The sequence below is a fragment of the Pithys albifrons genome, chromosome Z (genome assembly GCF_047495875.1).
Source record: "Pithys albifrons albifrons isolate INPA30051 chromosome Z, PitAlb_v1, whole genome shotgun sequence".
Taxonomy (NCBI): Eukaryota; Metazoa; Chordata; class Aves; order Passeriformes; family Thamnophilidae; genus Pithys; species Pithys albifrons.
This window is the reverse complement of record NC_092497.1, coordinates 18134079-18157615: the sequence shown is the minus strand read 5'-3', so window position 1 is coordinate 18157615 and position 23537 is coordinate 18134079. Positions and strand designations below refer to the sequence as shown.

Below are 23537 nucleotides of genomic sequence, written 5' to 3'. Positions count from 1 at the left end.
CAGTAAGAAGGTGACAGATTGCCACTTAATTATTCAATGTCAGGATGCTTATCCCACTTATATTTCGTTTGTTTTTCCCAACACAAGGAATATTTTAGTACTTAAGAGAATCAAATCAGTCTCCAGCTAATCCAAAGGACTTCCTGTTGAGCAACTTCTAGCATATGCGTGTACACATAAAAACATAAGGTCTACAAAAGCCCTGGAAACAGATCAATTCCACTATAATATGCAGTTAAAAGTTTACAACAACTACAGTCGTGCTCTATCAGCCTTGTAAACATCAAGTCACAAAAAAGTTCCGTTTCAAAATAAGTTACAAGATGAGCACAAAGGCAACCATATCCCACTTTCCATCTGTTCCTGCTCCTTTTGATATGCACGTAAAAGCACCTCTAAGATGATGCTCAGCTTTAAAAAAAAACAAGATGACAAATCCTCAAAAATATGATTTAACAATTTCTAACAATCAGTAATACATTGTTAACTAACAATTGTTTAATCACAATTTGAAAGGAAATAATGGTCTTGTTATGCTTTGCAACATTAACTGAAAATTCATGCAATGTGTTAAATTAGTTTTAATGGGTTGTAATTAATCAGACTTAAAATCAGGAAATATACTGGCAACCTACAATAAAAAGAAGCTACTCTACTTTTACAGTGAGATTTAACAAGTGTCTAAAGAACTTCTCCAAATGCTGAAAGAGTGGAAAACAACATCAAAACCTTTTGTGAGGATTTTCCTTGCTACTGGGATTTCATTTTTGGCCATTAACAGAACATGAAGTATTGGTTACCTTACGACATTATAGAAACTACTCCAAAAATTTAACTAAATCTACAAATTATTCTAATTTTGTGTCATTTTGTTTCAGGTCCTGTAACAACGTGGAAAAAAAAGTTTTGTGCATTCAGAACATGGACCTAAATGCATAGTATTGCAGGAAAACACTATTCAGCTTGACTTTTAACCTAATCCTTGAAACAACCAAAGATAAAACAATAATTTAGATAAATTATATATATATATATATAAAACCAAAAATATTCAGTGGCTGCAACCATGAGATCTCAAAAGATCACAGCAACTACGACATCAGTCTTCTTCTTGATGGCAACATATGACATTAGAACCAAGAACTTCACTTACATTCATTTACTAGGAGCACTAAGGAAACTGAATAGTTTCACCTTAACTCAACTGGAAGCATAAAACTCTGACAGCTGTAGACAGTACAACCTAATTTTGGATAATGTACATTTAAACACAAAATGAGGATAGAAGAGTATTTATTTTCTGGATCTGTCTTCATTCCACAGTTTCTTTCAGATTTATGTATCCATCACCTAAGGCCAAAATAGGGAAATGTGATACTGCAAATTCAGGCATTATAAAAACTCCATTTAGATACACATTTTTTTTTAGTGGTAAAGAACAGTACATCCAAAATTCATTTAGGAAAATACAGGTCTATTGAATCTTATTTACACAGTGACTCATGAACTCTGTACAGATTTCCTGAATCCCTAGTTATGCAACTAGATGAGCAAGATATTCATGTTTGCTAGAATAAAGCACTATTTTTTTCCCATATTTTTAAAACTAAAATTATACTGTTACTTTTTAAATTCAGGAAGTTTGTGAATGAATTTATTTTTTTTACCTGTATATAGATTCTTATTACTACATCTATCTATAGAGCATGAGAGAAAACAGTTCTGAAGAGTTTTTAAAATAGGTGTGCTTTTTTCCCTATAGACTCTTAAACTTCCAGCTGTCTCAGCTTCTACTTATCACTGCAAATGAGCAATTTATAAATTCTAAATATTTCCGAGGTAGCTATCATAGCTTCAGAGATACAAAAAAGGATATACAATGTGAACTGTCTGGTACATACAATAGGAATATTTTTTCCTGAAGATTCAAAAGTGATACAAAACCCACGGAAAAGCATGTTTCTGCTGTGATGCATTCCCCCCACAAGTCTTACAAAAATTATACTATTGAATAATGTAAACATAAGTGTCAGGTTGCATCTAGAGTAACAGACCACACATTATGGGAGTACTTACAAGAAAAGACTGCCAAATTTCTGATCTGCTACTGATTAGCAGAAGAATGTTATGCATTTGTTTCTAGCTGTAATCTAACCTTCATGCATATTCAACAGCTAGAGTGTATAACGTATAGTAACAATAATCTTCCACGATGTTTCCTTACACAGTATCTTCAGTAATATGGGTCCTCATGAAGAAAATTCCAGGGAGTTGGTAAATTCTGTGTAACTTCTCTACACACAAAATGTATGCAAATTTCAAAAAGAACAGTCCTGTTATTAACTACAGGTCACACTGGTCCTTGACCAAAATATAAAAATAATAAGGCAGGTTTTACATATAAAACCAAATAAAAGTTATAAGGCGGGTTTCACTTCATCACTTTACACTGCTTAACACTTTAAATGCCGTATTTGAACCACATACTTATGTTTTACTGATGTTACCCTTTCAAAAATGTATGAAGGACTGTTGCTTTGTAGTTCACGTTTATTCAGCTTTCCTAGAAGAACGCAGAATACCATACTGAATGCCTATTGTGCAGAAATAACCCTGAAGGCTGTATCATAGCAGTATTCAGTAGAAAACCCTTACCAATTTTTCATCAACTGTGATGAGTTGCGTGTCTCGAGTTTGGTCCTGTGCCAGCCGCCATGTGGAAGTGCTCAGTGACCTGCGGTGCAAGACTTGAAGTTAAAAAATGATTCATGCAATGAGAAAATAGAGGCAGACAAATCTTACATAAACAAGTTACTTTAACAATATCCGTCTTGTAAAAAAAATTGAAGAGGGAGAGATGAGGGCACAAAAATCCTTTTTCTCCCCAATTAGTTCTGTCTGCTGAGTTTTTGGCAGACTCCCACTTAGCAGTTCACAACAGGCTGCACTTTATGTCAGCCTACAGGCTCTCTGTCACAGAGAGACTGCCAGTGGCAAGGACTGTACTGCTCTATATGAATGTACAGTAGCTGGTTTGTCACGAACAGACAGAAAAATACAAGGCTGCTGTAAGCATTCTGGAACTCTGATCCTTAAAATGATGGCATCAGAGGAAAAAAATCCTAAATCTATTTGTAATGGTAAAGCTCCAATTCTATACTTTAACAACAGAACACTAACAAATTAAAAAAAAAAAAACAAAACCAAAATAAAAAAATATTACTAAACAAACTGTAAGCTGATACCGCAAACACAACTTTCTGATTTTTGAGTGGGCAAAATTCAAACTATTTTGCTTCATTTCTTAATCAGTTTGGGTTAGTTTACTAATTTCCAAGAAATACGATTAATCTTCTTGCATAATTGCTAAATCTGTAAGGTACACATGGACGTCATAAACCCAAGTCCGTATCACTGAATTAACAAGAAAAATTTGCCCTTAACTTGCATTATGTCACTAATATCAGGGCTTGGCCCTTTGAGTACAAATCATCTTTTGGCAAAATAATGCAACAGCAGCTGAAACAAGCCAAGAAGCTTAATTCTCTGAGCTAATCATAGAATACCAGGTTGGAAGGGGACCTCAAAGACCATCTGTCCCAACCTTTCTTGGCAAAAGCACAGTCTAGACAAGATGGCCCAGCACCCTGTCCAGCTGAATCTTTGCAGTGTCCTACACTGGGGAACCCACCACTTCCCTGGGGAAATTGTTCCAGTGGCTGATGGACTTGCTACATCGTAAAAATTTTCCTCTTTTGTCCAACCGAATGTCCCCAGGAGTAACTTGTACCAATGACTCCCTTCCCATCTGAGTTCCCATAAGAAAGAAGCCTCCACCTTCTGTGGAACCATCTTAAATACTGGAACATGGTGATAGGGTCTCCCCCAATTCTCCTCAAGAGCGAACGAACACAGTTCTCTCAGCCTTTCCTCATACAGCAGGCCTCCCAGTCTTTTGATCCTCTTTGTGGCCCTTCTCTGGACCCTCTCTAGCCTGTCCATACAGTATTCCAGGTGTGGCCTCACAAGTGCTGAGAAGGGCAGGATAATAACTTCTTCATCTCTGGTGGTGATGCCCTTCTTTATGTAATCCACCAATCTGTTGCCTTTTTTTTCTGTGCAGCAACTGATCACTCATATTGAGCTTGTTCTCTCCAGGACACTCAGGTCTGTTTCCCCAGAGCTGGTCCCCAGTCAAACAGGTCCCAGACTATGCTATACTCCTGGATTATGATTTCCCAGGTTGCAGGAACAACTTGCCCTTGTTGAACTTCATAAGGAGTGTTAGCCCACTCTTCCAGCCTGTGCAGGTCTTCCTGTCAGGACACTTTACAAGATGTCCACTTCCCCACCTAATTTGGTATCATCAGCAAACTTTATCAGGGTACACTACCCCACCATACAGATCACTTATGAAGATGTCAAACCCCGCTGGGCCCAATATTGATCCCTGGGGATCCCACTCGTGGCAGGTTGCCAGTGTGAAAAGAAGGCATGTACCACCATGCTCTGGGTGCTGCCTGTCAGCCAGTTCCCCACCCACTGCACAGGCCACTTCGCTAGGCTGTAACACAGCAGTTTTTCTGGGAGGAGGCTGTGAGAAACCATATCAAAACCCTTGGAGAAATCCAGGTAGATAGTGGTGCACTCCGTATTTAATTAGGGCCATTTTAAACAAATGAGGAACCAAAATACAAGAACTCATTTGTCTATACAACACAAGAATCTTATAAGCTAAGAAACTGGAACAAAGTTCAGTTTAGTAATACTCATATAAACACATACTTATATATAAATACATACTTCTAAAGCAGATTACAGTCTACTAAATTACCTTCTATCTGTCTATAACGACTTAAAAAAATCTCATACAAGTATCTCAGCACAAAGTTTATAGAATCACCCAACTCTGTGACATGGACAAACACATCTCTTCCTATTTAAAATGACAAAATCTGTCTGGAAGGTTACATTGTTTGAAGAACCAGAAGAAGTTTTCAAGTGCAAGGAAACAAAACAATTTCAGAAATATCAAAGGTAACTACTCTGTTACCTCAGAAATCTCCATATCAGAGAGCTTCTGGCTCAATACAGTTGCTATTTTTTAATTTGTACACATAAAATAATAAAAATAGAATTGACAGATAACAGAAGTCTAGGATAAAAGCCTGTTATACGGTTCTTTATCAAACACACCAAAAGAAGTAAAATCATTCTGAAAATAATTACACTTGTGTTCCAGTCCTAAGTAGCTGAAGCCACAAAATGTCCAACTTTAAATAAGGAAAAAACCCACTGTAATAGGAAAATTAGTTTCTTCCCCATTTCAGTAGCTTTAGTATCAAAGTAGTATTCTTTAGGTACTCTGGAACTTCACATGATACAGTGTTCACTACAGTACTTAACACAGGTCCAAAGAAGGACATTAGATTATGTAATTTAAATCATCCTTCCTGGAAAGAAAAATAATCTAGACTATGAATCAAGAAGTCCTCTGAACCTTACTCTGGGAGAGCTCTGATCAATAGGTGAAGATTTGGGTATGCAAGGATTGTAATAAGACTGACCAGAATCACACTTTTTCTTGTAATATAAATTCGATTTAGAACGAAATTTAGCACAGTTCAGTTTGAATATGGTTGTGTGTGGGTTGCTTGTTTTGTTTTAAATTGGAAAAGCATTAACCAGCTTTGAGCAGTATAAATGCCATGCCCTCCCAAAACTATTTCCACTCGGTATTATGTCATTTGACTTTGTTTTTACTGGTACCATTATAGTTAGTAGGAAAGAGCAGGGCAAAAAACTCCACTAGATTAAAGGTGGGCAGAAGCTCTTTCTGAGACATTTTACACAGAAGAAGCTGATCACACCTTGCAACTCTCCATGATGTTTTAGCTATTTTTCAAAAGCAGACAGACAGCTTACGAACCAAAGTCAACTTCTCTTTATGACTTTTCTAAGCCAATTCTCTTGACAATGGGACTCTGGAAAATGACCAACCATTAGCAGAAATCTGCAAGGTGTTGAATTCCTACTTGTGTTGCCTTCTGTCCATCCCTGGACTGCAGTGAGTTGGAATGAACATAATTTTTTTAAGAACTTCCTAACTGAAAAGTGATGGGAAACTGGGTTTTAGACTGGACCAAGAAAGTGAATCTTATGTCAGTGAAGGAGCGACCTCCACATGAAAATACACTAAATGCCAGTTTTGCTTTAAAGATGACAGGCTGTTGATAGTTCCATTTGTTGCATCTGTCATAGGAAATTAATCTTGAGCTTGGAAATACCAGCAACCTGAAACATCATGTGACCTGTAATACTACCATTTGAAAGTTAATAGAAAGTGTTGTCTGATTCCCAGAATGTTTAATTTTCAATAGGCTTCATTTCAAGTTTGTCCCTAATGTCAGGCACTTAACTGAGGAGAGAACCAGGAAAGACTTTTTTCATGCAATCCTCTCTTCTCCAACTTCCCCAATGGCAAGTACCATTTAATTGCTCAGGTTTACCGTCAGAAACTCTATAAACTTTACATCACCTATTCTACCTTCTGATTAAATGAATATGCAATCTACATCACTTAAGTACCACTTAAGCCTTTTGCAATGTCTTCGACAGTACAGCAATTCTCACAAAATTTCCCAGTAATACTTGCTTTTGCCCAAATCCTCTCTGAATTTTAGCTATCTTTTGTGATGGATAAACCTGCAGAAATATAAAATGTAATTTCACAGTTCCATTCTCATGACGGTCTACTGCTTTTTTTCTACTACTGATCTCTGCAAACGTAACCTGCTTTCTCCATGTCTCTCTATAAGCAGTATGGGTACACACTACCCCATTTTGCCTCTTTTTGACTGCTTATACTTTCTTTTTGTTCACTGTTGAAATATTTGGGATGAGGCCATAATACCAGGAAGTTCCATTTCTATCCTCTTCCAAGACTAATCAAACTCAGATTTAGAATTACTGAGAATTACACAAACTTCTTTTGCAGTTACTATCTAATAAAGAAAATGTGATAAGACACTGAGCTGGCCACAGCTCTGTTGGGGACCTGCCCAAATGTCTTCCTTGTAGCGAGCTTGCTAGTGATGAACAAACAAGCTTTAAATTTTAAAAGCCTAGGTTTATTAGAATAGCTAGTCTTTTAAAAAAAGAACTCTTCAAAATTACAGAAGACAAAAATAAAATTGAGGTTTACTAAAAAAAAGTCACTTGTGTCCTTTGTGATTTGCATACACCAGTACCATTATTTTACATTATTATAAGTTAATATTTTCTATATTTTAATTTCATTACACTAATGAACATTACACTGTAATATTGTACAATACAAATTTTTCTATATAATCTCATCAGTTCAGCATAAATTTTGCTTATATATGTGCTAGGAAACAATACACTTTAATGGTATTTCTGGATTTCAGTGTTAAGAATTTTAAAAAGGTTAAAGTAACTTTTTCTGTCACAGTACACAGTTCTTCAGAGAGGCATTCTACAACTGAACACTGCATTTAAAAAGAGTCAGGGCCACCATTTGTTATTTTAGAGTCTCACAATGAGTCTAAATGTCTTTTATGCTGTGTAGAGAAGACAGGGATAAAAATTTGGTGAAGACTACACTACATGGTCTTCTTATCAAATACTTGTAAACTTACATCAGCTCAGTAACTTGGAATGAATTTATGAGGACTACTAGTGAAAATGTGTATTTGTAGAGATCAAAACTTTCTACAGGTATCGTGTCCTGGAAAAACAAATGCTGCAGTCATCCAATCACGTCTTCCATGAGAAGTGTGTACTCCCCTTCTGCCATCATCTGCTGCTCATCTGCCAAGGCATAAATGGGTTCCACATCTCTGCTACACAAATGAAAAGGTCCAGTGAGAAGCTCTCCAGCCTGCTAGAGAACTGCAATATTCATACCAGCATCAGGGCTCTCAACCATCTTTTCCCACTGTGGCTAAGGACATAGAGGTCTTTGTTGCGGGAAACCCACTTAGGTCTCCTCTTTGTTTCTTACATTAGAGGTCCCAGCTCTGCTGATGCTATTAACTGGTTCCATAGAATAGGAGAAACCAAACGACAGAAATTAGACAGTTGATCGCTTTTGTGATATCAGGACAAAGGATATTAAGGCATCTGACTTGTATTCGATCTCTAAAATTCAACAAATTTGAACATCTTAATTGTCTGCTAAGTAGCCCATGCTTAACGCCTACATGGCTAAATATGGTAGGAAGGTGCCATATTTACATGGCATGAATTTGCCTTCCACAGAGAGCAATGCTGTGATTGGAATGTTACACAACACCTAGACACGAAAACTTTTATTTACTTGATATAACTCAGTGGCTGGTACTTAATCCATTGCATAAAAAGATCTCTTTAACCTCTTTATGCAACACATCTGACTATTTGATCTATTAGCACCCCCTTTTGGTCAACTGTTGGAGATATGTTAAAGAAAATCAGGTATCATGAAACAGGTAATCAGATCACAACACAGAGGTGAAACGAAGTCTTGGAAAAAACGTCATGTGCCACATAAGAGATGAAGACAGTCACTAAGAAGCAAGTCTAAAGGATGTTTTAAGTATTCTGATACTGAATGACCAGGACACCAGGAGGTGTGACTATATATACATCCAGAAGCAGAAGCCATGAGGAACCATTCAATACATTGAATAGTTATTAATTCTTACAAAATAAACAATTTTTAGTATTATTGCATCTTTAAGGAATAATATAAGCTTCATAATGCACAGCCACCAAAACACCACGAAGTTCTGACTAAAATAAACACAGAAACTACCAGTTTACAACTCCCACAGCATCCAACCTAGTCATACACTGGGATTAAACAGACTAAAAACCAATCAGTAGAAAGTTTTTGCATATAAAACACAGGCATTAATTGCCTCTTACACAATATTGAACACAGGACAGATCACAGTATTCAGCCCCAATATAATACGCTTTTTTAAAGACAGCTTATAAAGTAGAACTTGTGTGAAATGAATTTAGATTCAGTAGGATAATGCCTCCTTGGTATTAGTTCACTATTGCAATGAAAGTAAAAATTACTTAATGGAGTCAAAGGTATTTATTTTTACCCAGACTCATTTACTACTCTTACTATAACCAAACAGAAGCAAAATACAGAAATCAATGCCAAACACTGCCTGTGGAGACCATGTAGTTCTATGTTTTAGCATGAACTGTACGAGCAACTTTTGTGCTTGGAGGAAAAGTTAAGTTCCCCATTAATCAAAGCTTTTGTGCTCTGACAATATTGGCTAATCAGACTTCTTCTTTTGCCTACAAAATGTTAAATTATAAAAAAGTCAATTATGTTTCTGAATGGATGAAAGCAATACCATTTAATCTAAACTACTGAAATTTCTGTAGTAGGTGGTAAAAATGACTAAAATTGAACTAGAAATATAAAAAGACTGCTTCTACTTGCTAAAAAGTTCATATATATGTATTTTTTTCCTGTTTGTGTTTGGGAAACAGGGCAATAACTAAATATGCTTTTCTGTTAGGCAAGCACTCTGAAAATAAGCAATGGTTATACAAATGTACTGAATAAACAAGAAAATAAGCATTTGACTTGTGGTTTCCACCTTCAAAGATAAATTTTAAGTTTGCCTGCCTTTACAAACATTAAACTACAGGCCTGTTAGTCTCACTTTAGTGCCTTGTAAAACCATGAAGAAGATTATTCTGAGAGTTATTGAAAAACACCTAAAGGACAACACAGCCATCAGACACAGCCAGCATGGCTGCTTGAGGGATCAGTCCTGCTTATCTAACCTGAATTCCTGTTATAACAAGGTAACACATCTGGTTGATCAAGGGAAGCCAGCTGATGTAATCTTTTTAGACTTTAGTAAAGCTTTCGATACAGTCTATCACAGGATCCTTGTGGAGAAAATGTCCAGCACAGCTGGGTAAACACATCACATGGTGGGTGATAATTGGTTAATGGGTGAGTACAGAGGGTAACAGTAAATGGGGTGACATGAGACTGGTGACCTGTCACTATTAGGGTTCCACAGGGATCCATCTTGGGCCATGTGCTCTTCAACATCTTCAAAAATTACTCGGACACAGGACTGAAAGGGATACTGAGCAAGTCTGACAATTATACTAAATTGAGAGGAGCTGTTGATTCCCTTACACAGAGAGGCCACACAGACAGACCCTGACAATTAGAGAGACAAGCAATCACCAAGTACATGAATTTTAACAAGGGGCAGCGTTGGACTCTGCACCAGGGATGGGGCAACCTTGGAGGTACGTACAGACTGGGCAATAAGAGGCTGGAAAGCAGCGCTGCAGAAAGTGAAGTGGGGAGGTCCTGGCTGACAGAAAGTTGAACATGTCAGCAGTGCCCTGGCAGCCAAGAGGGCCAACCGTGTCCTGGCAGGCATCAGGCACAGCATCACCAGCCAGTCGAAGGAGGGGATTGTCCCACTCTGCTCTGCACTGCAGCCACCTCATCTTGAACACTGTGTGCAGTTTTGGGCACCACAATGTAAGATACAAAGCTATTATAGAGTGTCCAAGGGAGGGCCACAGGGATGGTGAAGGGTCTGGAGGGAAGCCTTACAAGGAACAGCTGAAGTCACTTGGGTTTGTTCAGTCTGCAGAAGAGAAGAGTGAGGGGAGACCTCAGTGCAGTCTTCACCATTGCCATGAGGGGAAGTGGAGGGGTAGGCCATGATCTCTTCTGTCTGGTGACCAGTGACAGAACTAGAGGAAAGGGCATGAAGTTGTGCCAGGGGAGGTTCAGGTTGGATACTAGGAACAGGTTCTTCAGCCAGAAGGTGGCTGAGCACTGGAACAGGCTCCCTGGGGAAGTGGTCACAGCACCAAGCCTGACAGAGTTCAAGAAGTGTTTGAACAACGCTTTCAAGCACAGGCTCAGATTCCTGGGGTTGTCCTGTGCAGGGCCTGGAGTTGGACTAAGTGACCCTTGCAGGTCCCTTCCAACACAGGATACTCTATGATTCTATGAAATTACTTAAACTTTCAGGTAGCAAATCCTTCATTATGTAGTAACCAATCAAATTTTAGATTCTACTTCAAGGATCCCACAGGTGGGAAAATGCTAGTGGCCTTTCTCTATTCAAACAAGGTATCAGCTGACGCACTGCACAATGCAAAGACAGATGTAGTCCTTCCAGAACTACCATAGGACCAGAGCACTGTAGCCACGCCTGAATTCCAGTTAAGTCCACAGGACACAAGTCAGCTCTGCTAAGACATGAATTGAGCTGCCCACTGTCAGCTTTCCTCATTTAACCAGTTTTCTTGTGATCAAGAAGTAATAAGAAGGGTTAGCTTTGACTTAGTACCAAGCCTGGTACTCAAACAGGGCCCACTGGAGTAGCCAGCTAATTGAGCTGACGTCACTGAGCACACAACAAAGTCCAGCCCTTCAGAAGGCTTCACATCAAGCAGACAGTGCACACGGGCAGGCTCAACCTACTCCTGCAGAGCTACACGAGTGTTTCCACCATGCCTTTGAGTGTAAGCATACACACTTCAGACAAAAACTCATAGAGCTAGCTTGGGTTCAAGTCAGCACAGCGGCAAGCAACAGCTGCACATCCTGAAACAGTTCTCTGCAAGTCCCACGACGATATTAGACCATTTCTCAATGTGCTTGGACACAAATTTAGTAATTATTTACAACTAAACTTCTGGAAGGAGTCATGCCAGTGCTCTTAGACCCTCACAGACACATGACTCAGAGCACGTCATGGTCTCTGACTGATTACAGCAAACAGACTAGAAACGCTTTTGAGACAGAGTCTTAACATGTTAAGAATAAAATAACCCAAAATTATTTAAATATTTTTGTTGTAGGAAAAGAGAAAAGTTACACAGAGAGTAAAGATAAAATACACAGGTGACACATTTGCTCTCTTTGTGGCTTCTAAATGTCAAACTCCCCACACATACACGTTCAGGCATCCTTATAACTTGACAAAACTAAAAAATGTGCTCTTTATAGAAAGAACAACAAAAGTCAAAGAGTTTAATTTCAAAACTGTGAGGAATGAAACTAATGTTCCACAACCCACCTCTGCCTTAGTCTGTGAATTTTGAAAAAGAGCCTTTGAATAATGTAAAATTAAAAAAAAAAAAAAGTAAAGATTCCTCCATGTTTGCAAACTGGTATATGGCATAGCATTGTCCTGTACTTCATCCCTATCTTTTCTTATTGAATTAACCTTTCCATATGACTGCACATACAGGCTTAATTAATTCTTATTCTAATAATATAACATCTGTAAAATATGGCATAGATTTAAAGGCAACTTTTTTCTTATTTAATGCTTTCAAACAGTTGAACTGTAAACTACAGCACACAAAAGAATCCTTTAAAGTGTTACTGGAAAACTACATCTTGGTTTATAATGGTTTGTTAAAGTCGAATAAGCTGTTGGCTGGGAAGCCTCAGCTGTTGGGAAGCTATGACAAACTGTATTTGAGAGCTATATATTATGTTTGTAGTACAAGCCACTCAGAGACAGTCAAATGTCTGACAAATGGAACGCAACATACAGAAGATCACTTTTCAGAACTGTATGCTCCTGGTAGTTGTTCTAGATGAGAACGGGATAATGTAGCTAATGTTATTCTGTATGATTTTATTTCACACTTGCTTTGTGAACTTTGTTTTGTCTCAGCCATCTTACTCTTCAATTTCCTTTCTGAAACCAAGCTTTTGTCCTCAATTCCCCCTTGAACTGTTGCCATTTCGCAGTTATTGTGTGCCTTAGCTCCTCTCCATTATGTCATTCACCTTAATCACACCACTTGATCTGTCTGTCCAGATTATTCTTTGGCTGACATATTTCCAACTTTCCGCACATCTCTGAGGGGAACCACCCCCAAGATATTTCAATACATTTTTGACTACAGAGTTACATGCAGAGAAGATACACAAATGGTGCCACCTCACATGCAAAAATACGAGTTTTCAAGTGCTGTATTATTAACAGCCTGAAGATGAACTCTGTCACACCATGCATCGATGACTCTAAAGGCACTAACAGGTCCTAATTGCCATGATCACCCTCTACATGGGGCCTCCAGGAACAAGCCCAGTCATAGACCTGAAGCTCCATTTAAAAGCTCAGCTCTGGGTCCTCAGCCCTTGCCTAAATGACATGATTAGTGTACCCACCTCAAGCTCTGGCTCTTGTCCTGGTTTGTAAAGGCACTGTTCCTGCTGGGGTCCCCCTCAGCTTTCAGCCTGCCTTACCTTCAGGAGCAGACAGCCCTGCTGCTTCCTGACACTTCGCTGGATTAATTTCTATCAAATACAAGGAGGGGGGGGGGTCCCAGTGTATATAATGTAGCGGCACTTATTTTTCAGCCTCATTACTTTGCAACCAAAGCAAAGGACTTAATTTTTATGTGGTCTCTCTATAATGACTATTTTAAATCTTGTTTTAAAAAGATAATAACTACACAGGTTTTAGTTGTGGGGACCAGTCTGCTTAAATACCTTCTACAAGACACATCTGTCTTGAGATAAAAACAAACGATTGGCTGAAATATAAGTAACCCAAGCAGGTGTCTCCAACAGATGTTTTAAAAAGAGTATCACACCAAAACTTTTAACTTCTACTCTACATACAAATGCAGGCAATAATTACATTGCACTGGTTAAAAAAAACATCCTTTCTTTTGCATACTGTATCAGCATCTGCAATCTTGGGACAACAATTCTATAAATTGCTAAAGAACAAATTATTGCGAGTTACAAAAGTAATACAGTGAAACTACCAAGCTACATAAATTAAATCTACTTTCAAAGAAATATGAGCGCTTTGTTTTTCCATAATTATCTGACTTAATTTTCTTTCCATTTACCATTATCTATTAATGCAAACACACCATACAAGCATTTTTGGAGAACTCACCTTCGAGAATAAAAATAACCTGATTAGCTAACCTATTTGTGTGTTCACTTGTACTCTTATGTATACACTGATCCTCTCCTCCTCCACCAGTACCATTCTTTTTTCCTTTCATACTCTTATTATCTAAGCAGCTGTTAGCATTCCAAAAGGAGACTGCGAGTCTTGATATTACTCACTCTTTTCTAAAGTGAAATAAACCCCTGAGGCAACACTGGTGCTTCAAATGCAAACCTTATTCCTGAATTCCAGTTCAGACAACAACATTCAGATTATTTGTGTCTTTCTCTGGTAGACACAAACACTGACATATGACAAAACACCACTGCTGTAGAATTTGCCTTCCAATAACTTACGCAGCACATACAAATTCTCCTTGAGTATGTGACAGCACAGCATGAAGAACTTTCTGGGTTTCTCCTTCATTTAAAATGCAGTAGAAAATTGATGATAGATAGTAACTTCTGAAACATATAGGAAAGATGAAAAATTAAACAGCCACCCTCTGCAACGAAATTTTAGTTTGGACTTCAACACAAATGGCATCACTAACATTTAGCAGTAAATTACACCTCAACAGACTGATTACAATCAGAAACATCAGAACTACTCATATATAGAATATACATTCATAAAAGACAGGTCTTCAAATATTTTATATAAAATACATAAAATCTGATTAAAAAAACCCTAATAGGACCTGTTTATGAAATCTTTCATATTAATACTTCAAAAATAAGCAGCTGCAAGAACTGTTTGCCCACACACATTCTGGAGCTGCCTACAGTCTGTCTTCTTGAGTCAGAAGTTAATTTATTTTCTCAACATCACTCATGGGTCAATAGAAAATTGAGACAGAAACTACTGCAGCTAAAAAGTGGCTAATAACAAAAGGTGGCTAAGGACAAAAAGGTACCTAAACATACTGTCACACTGCCAGAAGAGAACAATTGCACTTTGAAAGTCAGAGAAAAATAATGCCACTTATTTCTTTGGAAATACACACTGCAAAGAAGGTAATGTTAACTGTTCAGCTTGCCTCTTCCTAGCTTAGCAGTGTCTTTTATGAGAAATATTAAAGGATGTGATCTTAAGATAGTTTGGAGTATACTTTTTAACACACTCAGAATCAAAGGCTTACAAAATAATTTTAAAAGCTTATCAAAATCCACTGTATTGTCATGAGGACGAAAACACAGACATGGGTAAAACATATAAAAGTTGTAAATTCTTAAGGATTACACAAATTTACTGTAACTCTTAGTACTAGAGATTTTTTTAAAAAAACTTTGGGTTTTTTGAAAACTATGTGTGAGCAGGTTCTAACTACATTGCTAACTATATAAGCCTCTCAGCATTTCAGTCTCTTAAAACAGTCAATTTTATCTAAGACAGACAACAACAAGGTTAATTGAGCCATAATGTTCAAACCTACATTAATGCAAAATCAAGGTAATTTTTAAAATCATATTTTAAAAATCCTCATTTTTCCAGTATGAGTTAAACCTGTTGAACAGTATATATTAAACCTCCATCACTAAAGCAAATTTTATTATTTTGCCAACACTGATTTGAAATTCTAACTGTTGACAGCTCACATTCGAATTCTGTTCCCCATGGATCCACGTGGCATTTCATAACCTTGCTATTAATTAATTAATTAGACAAAAAAATGTGCTTCAACTCACTGCAACAATTCCTACAAGTGTATTTCTCAAACTTTGAGATATCAAATATTTGATATTAGGAAATACCAACATGAAAGCCTTTTCCACAAAGAAAAGGTGTGTTGTCTTGAAAACACAGTGTCATTTTCAAACGCAGCGTCAGAATTTTAAATTGTTTATTCCCTGAAGGAAAGTATCATGTTCTGTTTTAGCATGCCACTGGCAGCAAACTTCACCTCTACGCTCTAAAGCTTTTCTGGGGTTCTGTTTGGCTTTTGTTTTGGTGCAGTTTTGGGGTTCCACTCCTCTTCAAATCTTCAAAGCAGAGAGAAGATAATTAGGTTCTCAAATCAGTATATTTTGGAATAAAATTATTATCACATGTAAAAATGCTTTTTTAAAGGTATGCCAAACTTTAGGTAAGCAGTCGACAGTTCTGAGCCCACAATGACCACAGAGCTGGTTACAAGAGCTTACAGCTGTTTCAGCGGAGAAGCAAGCACATTGCTTATTTACTAGTTATCTTTCAACACCAGTACACCTTAAACATCTGTCTGCTTGTCTGTGTTGAACCTTCACTTGCTGAAAACTGTCATTCCTCTCTCTATGGGTTTCTAATTCCAAAAGTGAAGGACTTGAAAGTAATTAAAATAAGTCACTCCAAGTTATGTGCCCAATAATAACAGCAATTTAAGAAGCCTTATCAGGAACGTTTTGCCATCATGACATCTGCTCCACTTCTCCATATTAGAAAAATAGCTCTCTTTTCCTTGTCCCCATTCTCAAACTTTGACTCACCCGCTCTTTTCCCTTTCTGCTTCTCTTAACTGCAGAACTTTCTACCTTTCCTCTTTGTTATACAGACCAACAAAGTACTTTAACTTTCACAAACATTACAGGAATCCCACACAACTTTAAGAACTAGAATGATCTTGATGTAAGCTCATTACTAAACTACATGATACGTGGTATTTCACTTTTTCATTGTGACAGAATTCACATGGACAGCAATATCCTACTGCTCCTATGTTTCATTATATCCAACGTTTTTTGTTATTCCATGGGGGCCTTCCAAGGCTTGCTCTTTCCATTTCAAAGCAAACAAGGAGCACTCCTACAGCTTAGTTCCTCTAATGCCAAACAGAGAGGGCAAAAGCAGGAAATCAAGACACTGTTCTGGTTCACCAGAGTCACTCTACATCCATGAACAACCCAACAGTCCACAATAAGCCTATGTTGTCCTGTTGCAACTATTCAAGTCATGATGAATTAGCAATTTTGAGATCCTCCATAAAATACTTCCAAGAGGGTTCAAGTCATCCCACATGACTGCAGTGTACTCTTCTCTCCCTCAGAGCATGCGAACTTGATGGGGAAAGAGAGGGCTTTCCTTCACAAGAGCTAGACACCAGGTCATCATCAAAGGACCTCACTGTAACAAGTAACCACTTGACAGTGCTTTCTGTCACCGTGAACATGCAAGATTTGGCTTCTAGACCCTCTCTTAACCACGCAGTAACAATTTGAAGTGTGCACAGAGTCAAAGGGAACGGGTTTTAAATGAATTAGACACTTAGACAAATGAAACACCTGGTCTCAAACTGCTGGAGGGCGTTTGCTGCCTGGAGCCCTGTTTTTGAACTGTTGCTCATTAAGTGTACAAACTACACCTATGCTCATTTATCCCTCATCTTTCACCTTGTGCCTGCTCCAATGCTCCATATCACCACAACCTGATGACTAAAAACACAGGGAATTTTTTTCCATCTTTCAATTTACAGTTGTGTTATTTTAAGACACAGTGATTCACTGTACCTTCTCTGATATGTATTAAAAACAGAACAGATATTCAAGATAAAAGTGTATTTCTGTATTTTATAAGGAGGTCTTCTTCTGTGAATAACCAAAATGAAACTGTCTATAAGCATCACTTATACAGCAAAAGCAAGACTGCAAAAAACTTTTTCACCTGCTCTTACCATCACATGTCATTCCAGGCACTTTATGCAGGTGGTATTTGTCACCAGAAATAATTTTAACAAAGTTAAATGCTACAGAACTGTTTTTTATTCATGAAAACTGAAGCTTCTCCTTCTGATATGTCTGAACTTGACAACACCACTGATACTCTCATGTATTGTGTGGGGTAATATAATGCAGACATGCAATACAGGTGGATGAAATGGCAAGTAATACAACTGCTGCAATGTGCTACTTATTCCAAACTTGACAAAGACCCCAAACTCTCTACCACTAATGCTGGCCAAATTGTGATTCTATTACCCAAATTCAGTCAGGGGTTTGTTCACGTTCATACAGATTTCTGTTCTACCCAGATCTAGCTTTGAGAAGTCTACTAAGCCCTGTTTCAACATATGCCTTGGTATGGGCATGCCAAGAAAAAAATTAACACTATTTCAAGAAAGAAAAAACCAAACCAAACAATTACACGAAAGAATAAGATAGTTATCTTGAAGTTATTTTTTTTTAGAAAGTTGATAAACACTGTCTCTATTTTTCAGGAAAGGACAAGATAAAAAAAATACACAGTTTTTTTTCTATGTTTTGTAAGTCCTTTATTTTGCCACAAAAATGGCCTCACTGCTTTTTGCCGAGGGTGGAGCTTGCTTAAACAGACAGGAACTTTAAAACGAGACTACTGTGGCATCCCAGGTTTCCTAAGCTTTTTGAGCTCAGTTTCTTGAGTATGGGTTGAAGAGCAGGCTTTGCACTACACAAGTGTCCACAATTCTTTGCTTTCATAACTTCACGTATCCATTTATGATGAGCTACCAAAACATTTGTTATTGTATTCAGAGTCTTTACAACAGAATAACAAGGGGAAGGTAACACATTTTAAAGAACCATCATCTACTACTGAAAAATGACATGAAAAATCCATAATCATGAAATGTAGAGAGCGCGTGGCCAGGCACTACACTTGCACTCAAAACCGCTATGCTTCTGTAACAGAAATTAATATCTCCATATTCTGACAGCAGATATAAAGGGCTTTATATTGTGATATAAAGAGCTTTTCCGAAATACTCTGAAAGTGGTTTTGAAACAAGTATCTGACACCCTGTTCACCAGAAATTTGAAGTTTTCTTTTCCCACCTTCACCTGTCCATATTTTCTAATGCAAGGAAAACTGCAGTCTTTTAGGTCCAACTCCAGAGAGAATGTTCCACATAATTTCATGCTCCTGAAACCTTGACAGATTTTAAAGCATGAAAGCTTCAAACTGTGATTTCAGCAAAGGATGCACTTCTACTTTTGAATCAGCTCCAGCCATCTGCTGATGTCTACTAGGCTCACCACCCGATAAAATGACTGACTCAGTAATCGCGGCACAAGCAATTTAAAACAGGCACTGAGAATTTCAGGAAGATACAAGGGATGTTGCTGCACGTTGTCTTGACTTTGCCCCAAACACTCATGTTGTGTTAACAGTAACCAGTTTAGAATTGCCAGCTGTGTAAAACTTTAAGTAAGAGAAACTCAGAATGTTCTTCTCTCCTGCTTCTCCAAGAAACCTGATGATTTATGATCAGGTCACTCTCCTATGGAATGTGAAGCCTAAGTTCCAGTTCCCCTCAGGCAGGTAACTTCAACATCCCTCCTACTGGAAACACTAAGCAACACTAATTCTTCCACTTCCTTTGTGGCAGGGAAGGAACCTAAGGCACTGTTTCAAAGAAGAAATACCAACTTAAAGAGTTCCTACCTCACATTTGCCTGCTGTTCATACCCATCCCTGCTACACCCTATTTTTTTTTCTGAAATAACTACTTCAAATGTAGAGTGGTAAAATTTTAAAACAAACAAACAAAACTATTTTTAACCTGAATCACTTGACTGACCCAATTTACCACATGGCAAAGGCAACGGTTTTGTCAGTTCCACAGAGGAGTAAAAGAAAAACAGAAACAAGCAGTCAAACACGAACAGTAAGTTTCTGCATCAGCACAGAGGAATTCCTAAATTCATACTCACAGTTTCCAAAGCATTCTTAGGAGACTGAAAATTAACCTTCAACACAGGTGCCATTTTAAGAGGGAGAAGGCAGAAATAAACAATGGGACAATGAGAACGTAAAATTGCGAAACAATAGTACAGCCAAATTCTTCTTTCTCTGTATGTGTATACACAGCTTACTCTGTGTTTACACATATGTACTCATACAGGTACATATAAAGACCCCCACAGATTCAAAAAAAATTACCAAAACTAATCTGAATGTGTTTATATGTAAACACTTGAGTAGCATAGAAAACCAAAGCCTCCAAATCACAATTAATGGCATCAAACTATGTAATTTCTCCGTATTAGAGAGCAGTTTTACAAATGCATGTGAGACAGCAGTAACATATGGGCGCATCTTTTGCTCGAGGTTGGTTCTTGTACTGAGCTTTTAATACACACCTCTGAATCAAAGAAGCAAACAGCAAAGTGCCACCAAAAACTATAAAGCTATTTCCAGCACTTTTTTTAAAGCAGTGAAAAAGCAGCTTGGGATTCTCAGGAAAACGTAATGTACTTCGGGGAGGGGATGAGAGAAAAGGCTACAGGGCACAGAACAGAGCAGTGGGGTGCAAAGCTCTGGGAAGGCTGCGGGCGAGGGGGGGCCCTCGGGCAGCCAGGCCGTGCCGACCCGCCCTCGACCTCCGGGCGCCGCAAGGACACTGGGCGGGCAGCCACGGCGAGGCAGGCGGCAAGGACAGGCAAGGACACGCAGGGACGGCCATGGACAGACAGGGACACATACGGAGGAAGGCTCGGCCCGCCGCCCGCCCAGCTGCCTCCCGCCCGCGGCCCGGCCCTGCGCAGCGTCCCCTGCCCGGCGCGTCCGCGGCGGAGCTCCAGGCCCGGGACGGCCTTCCCTGGCCCCGGCGGGCCCCGGGGCGCGGCGGTGCCCCCCGCACGGCCGGCGGTGCGCCCGCGGTGCCGTTACCTGGGCGGCGGCAGGGAAGCCGCGGCCGCCCCGCTCCCGGTGACGAGGCGCCTCAGCGCCGCTGACATTGAGAGGGACACCGCCATGACGCTCGGCAGCCGCTGCAGGACGGCGGCGCCGCAGAGCCAAACTTCCTCCGCCCCGGCAGGAAACGCGAAGGCGAGGGTGGAAAGAGGTGGTGGGAAGGGGAGGGACAGGGACAGCGACAGAGAGTGACAGAGGGAGGGCTGGGCAGAGACAGGGGCGGTTGGCACGAGGGAAGGCAGGCCTGACCCCCAGGGCCCCGGGGAGGAGCCAGTCCCTTGTTTGGGGCACAGGCGCCCCTTTTCCCCAGTGACGCGTTTGGGGCCTGAAACGTTTTCTGGCAGCTTTGATTGTGACACCCATCTTTGTGGGTACAAATTGAAAGAGGAGAAATTTAGCTTAGCTGTTATGAAGAAATTGTTAATTACGAGGGTGGTGAGGCACTGGGACAGGTTGCCTGGGGAGGCTGTGGGTGCCGCGGCCCTGGCAGTGCTCAGAGCCAGGCGGGATACGCCGTGAGCAGCCTGGGCTGGGGAGGGGTCCCTGTACAGGGCAGGGGGATTGAGAATTCAGGGTCCATTCCAGCCCCTTGGCGTTCTAGGATTCCGTGACCTCGATGTAGGGGACGAGCCGCAGCCAGGGCAGGTATATGCACGGGTGTCCCCTGGGCACGGGTGTCCCCTGGGTAGGTGACCTCTGGGCACGAGTGACCCCTGGGCACGGGTGTCCCCTGGGCACGGGTGTCCCCAGCGCCTGCAGACCCTCTGCCTGTGCGAAGCTGTGCGGGCCGGTATTCTGGGCCCCATTCCTTCCCACTGTGTTTCACAGACAGAACGGTGCCTTCCCTACAAAACATGTGAGCGCTGGTACATGTTCTTGCACCTGTTTTTTAACATACTATTTAGTTCCACTACATGAAATGGGTTCACATTTCTAGTTTGCTCAGATAAGCAAGTCTGAGATACTGTGGTACTTGTAGGAACTCTCTTCTGTATTTAAACAAATTCCAGCTTTATATCTTATATTTAAGCAAGGAAGACTGGCTAGACCCTGAGTCTCTTAGAGTCATATTTTTAATTCGTTATATTTCAATATATTTTATATTATTATACATTAATATATTTTAATGCATTAATTATAAACAGTAAGCAAATAAGTAGTTATGCCCTGGAAGAATTATGGTGCTGTCTACATGGTTAAAGAAAGATTGCTATAAATCAAAAATCAAATATGACTATGTTCAGTGTGAAAAGCTCAAATGAAGTTTCCAAATACACAGTAGGATCTACAACAAAATGATAGTATCCCTAATACTATTCTAATTATTTTTATATTAAAAATCTGGTGACATTTTGAAAACAGCTCACATAAAGTTTCAGCTTCAATTTTACTGAAAAACAAAAAAAAATTTAGAAGTTTGTTAAAAAAAAAAAGTGATGAAATTCATACAGTAGGAGATGTTGGGTTTAACTAACTGTTTATGCATTGCTCCAGGAGAAACCAGTCTTATGCACAATTTTAACAGCACTGTTTGACAGGAGTAGATACAAAAGTTCTGCACAAGCAAGTAAGTTCAGCCTTTTCATGCCTTAAATAAAGGAAAATGGAAAAAAAGTTCTAATGAAAAGCTAAACAAACTTTCAGCAAATGTCTTCTGCAGTGTCTAATCAGCAGAGCATTAATTTCCAGTGAGAACAAACAAGCAGCAGCCTTGTATTATATAATCCTAGTGAAATGCCAGTCGTATAGCCATTTCATAGCCTTTGTATTAGGCAACTGCAAGTCATCCTATTTGAACCTTCCACTCTATGTAAGTTTCTACGCTTTTCCCCCATTGAATATTTCTGAATTGTGGGAAAATGAAAGTATATACTGGTTTTCCCTTTCAAAACAGCCACAGTACTGCAGAAAAAGAAGAAAAGTGAGAAATTGTCTGGGCAGCATAGTACAGAGACAAAGGAATTACAGTGATTTCAGAATTTGGTGGTTTTACATACAGGACCATTTAAAATTAAATTTTCAGTCATTACTGAATATGTTCAAATCAGATATCCTAAGACAGACAACAGGAGCAATCTTATAGCAACGATGAATTGAAGTGACTTATATGGAAGGGGATGTCTCTTGTTAAATGCAGTTGGGAAAATACCCCAGACTTTTGAACTCAGAAGCTTTTCTTAGGGAGTTTGAGAGAACGACTTGAAAACTGTTCCCCAAAGTTGTTTTGTTCTTTTTTTTTTCCCCAACTGTATCAGTTATTAGATGCATATTATCTGACATCAAAACTTCAGTCACATGCAGATACAACACAGTGAGAATATCTGCATCTCACAAAATTCATTAATTTTTCTCTTCCTCTTCTAAAATCTTCCTCTAGTGCGTGAGTGATGACAGTATTCACACCAAGTCATATTTACTTCATCTAATCCAAACTTTTCTCTTTTGTGGTGCTGTAACTAGGGGAAATGTTCTATCATTCCTGAATCAAAGGAACATTTTATAGCTGTTGAAAGGCACCAGTGGTTTGGTGAAGCCAGTTGCCCTTAAGTGCTCCAGTGCAAACAGAGGTAAATTTGAGTCTCTCTACTTTGTGTCAGCTGGCAGATTATCATAACCCTGCTGAAGATCTTTTGGGTAGATCCAGCTCTGTATCTGTGTCTTCTACTGTCAGAGACAGTGTCTTGGTGGTTTGGGCAGCACGTGAAGGCTCCTGTGCTTCACATGACCCAGTTCTTTGAACTGCTTTCTCTGCTGCCTCAGCTTTAGGGGAAGGACAGAGGTAGCGCAGGGCAGCTGGAATTTGAAGATGCCACCTTATTAACTGAATCTGTCGCAGGAGGGTGCCAAATTCAGGAGCTGCCTTTGGCAGCTGCAGAGGCAGGATGGTCCTGTGCTAGATCACCACTGATGGGCTCAAGCATGTGAGTTAGTGAATGTGCTGCT

The 23537-nt window shown here is 39.4% G+C and overlaps 1 protein-coding gene across 1 annotated transcript in view; it reads right to left on the bottom strand.

The window, feature by feature from the left end:
- NDUFS4 (NADH:ubiquinone oxidoreductase subunit S4) overlaps positions 1 to 21450 on the bottom strand; it is a 44331-nt gene extending 22881 nt beyond the window's left edge. The window contains exons 1-3 of the mRNA XM_071581528.1: positions 21107 to 21450; positions 20571 to 20957; positions 2656 to 2734 (exon numbers count right to left, since the gene is read on the bottom strand). Of these exons, the coding sequence (XP_071437629.1) occupies positions 2656 to 2734; positions 20571 to 20957; positions 21107 to 21450 (810 nt within the window). The remainder of the gene's footprint in view (positions 1 to 2655; positions 2735 to 20570; positions 20958 to 21106) is intronic.
- Positions 21451 to 23537: the final 2087 nt, after the last annotated feature.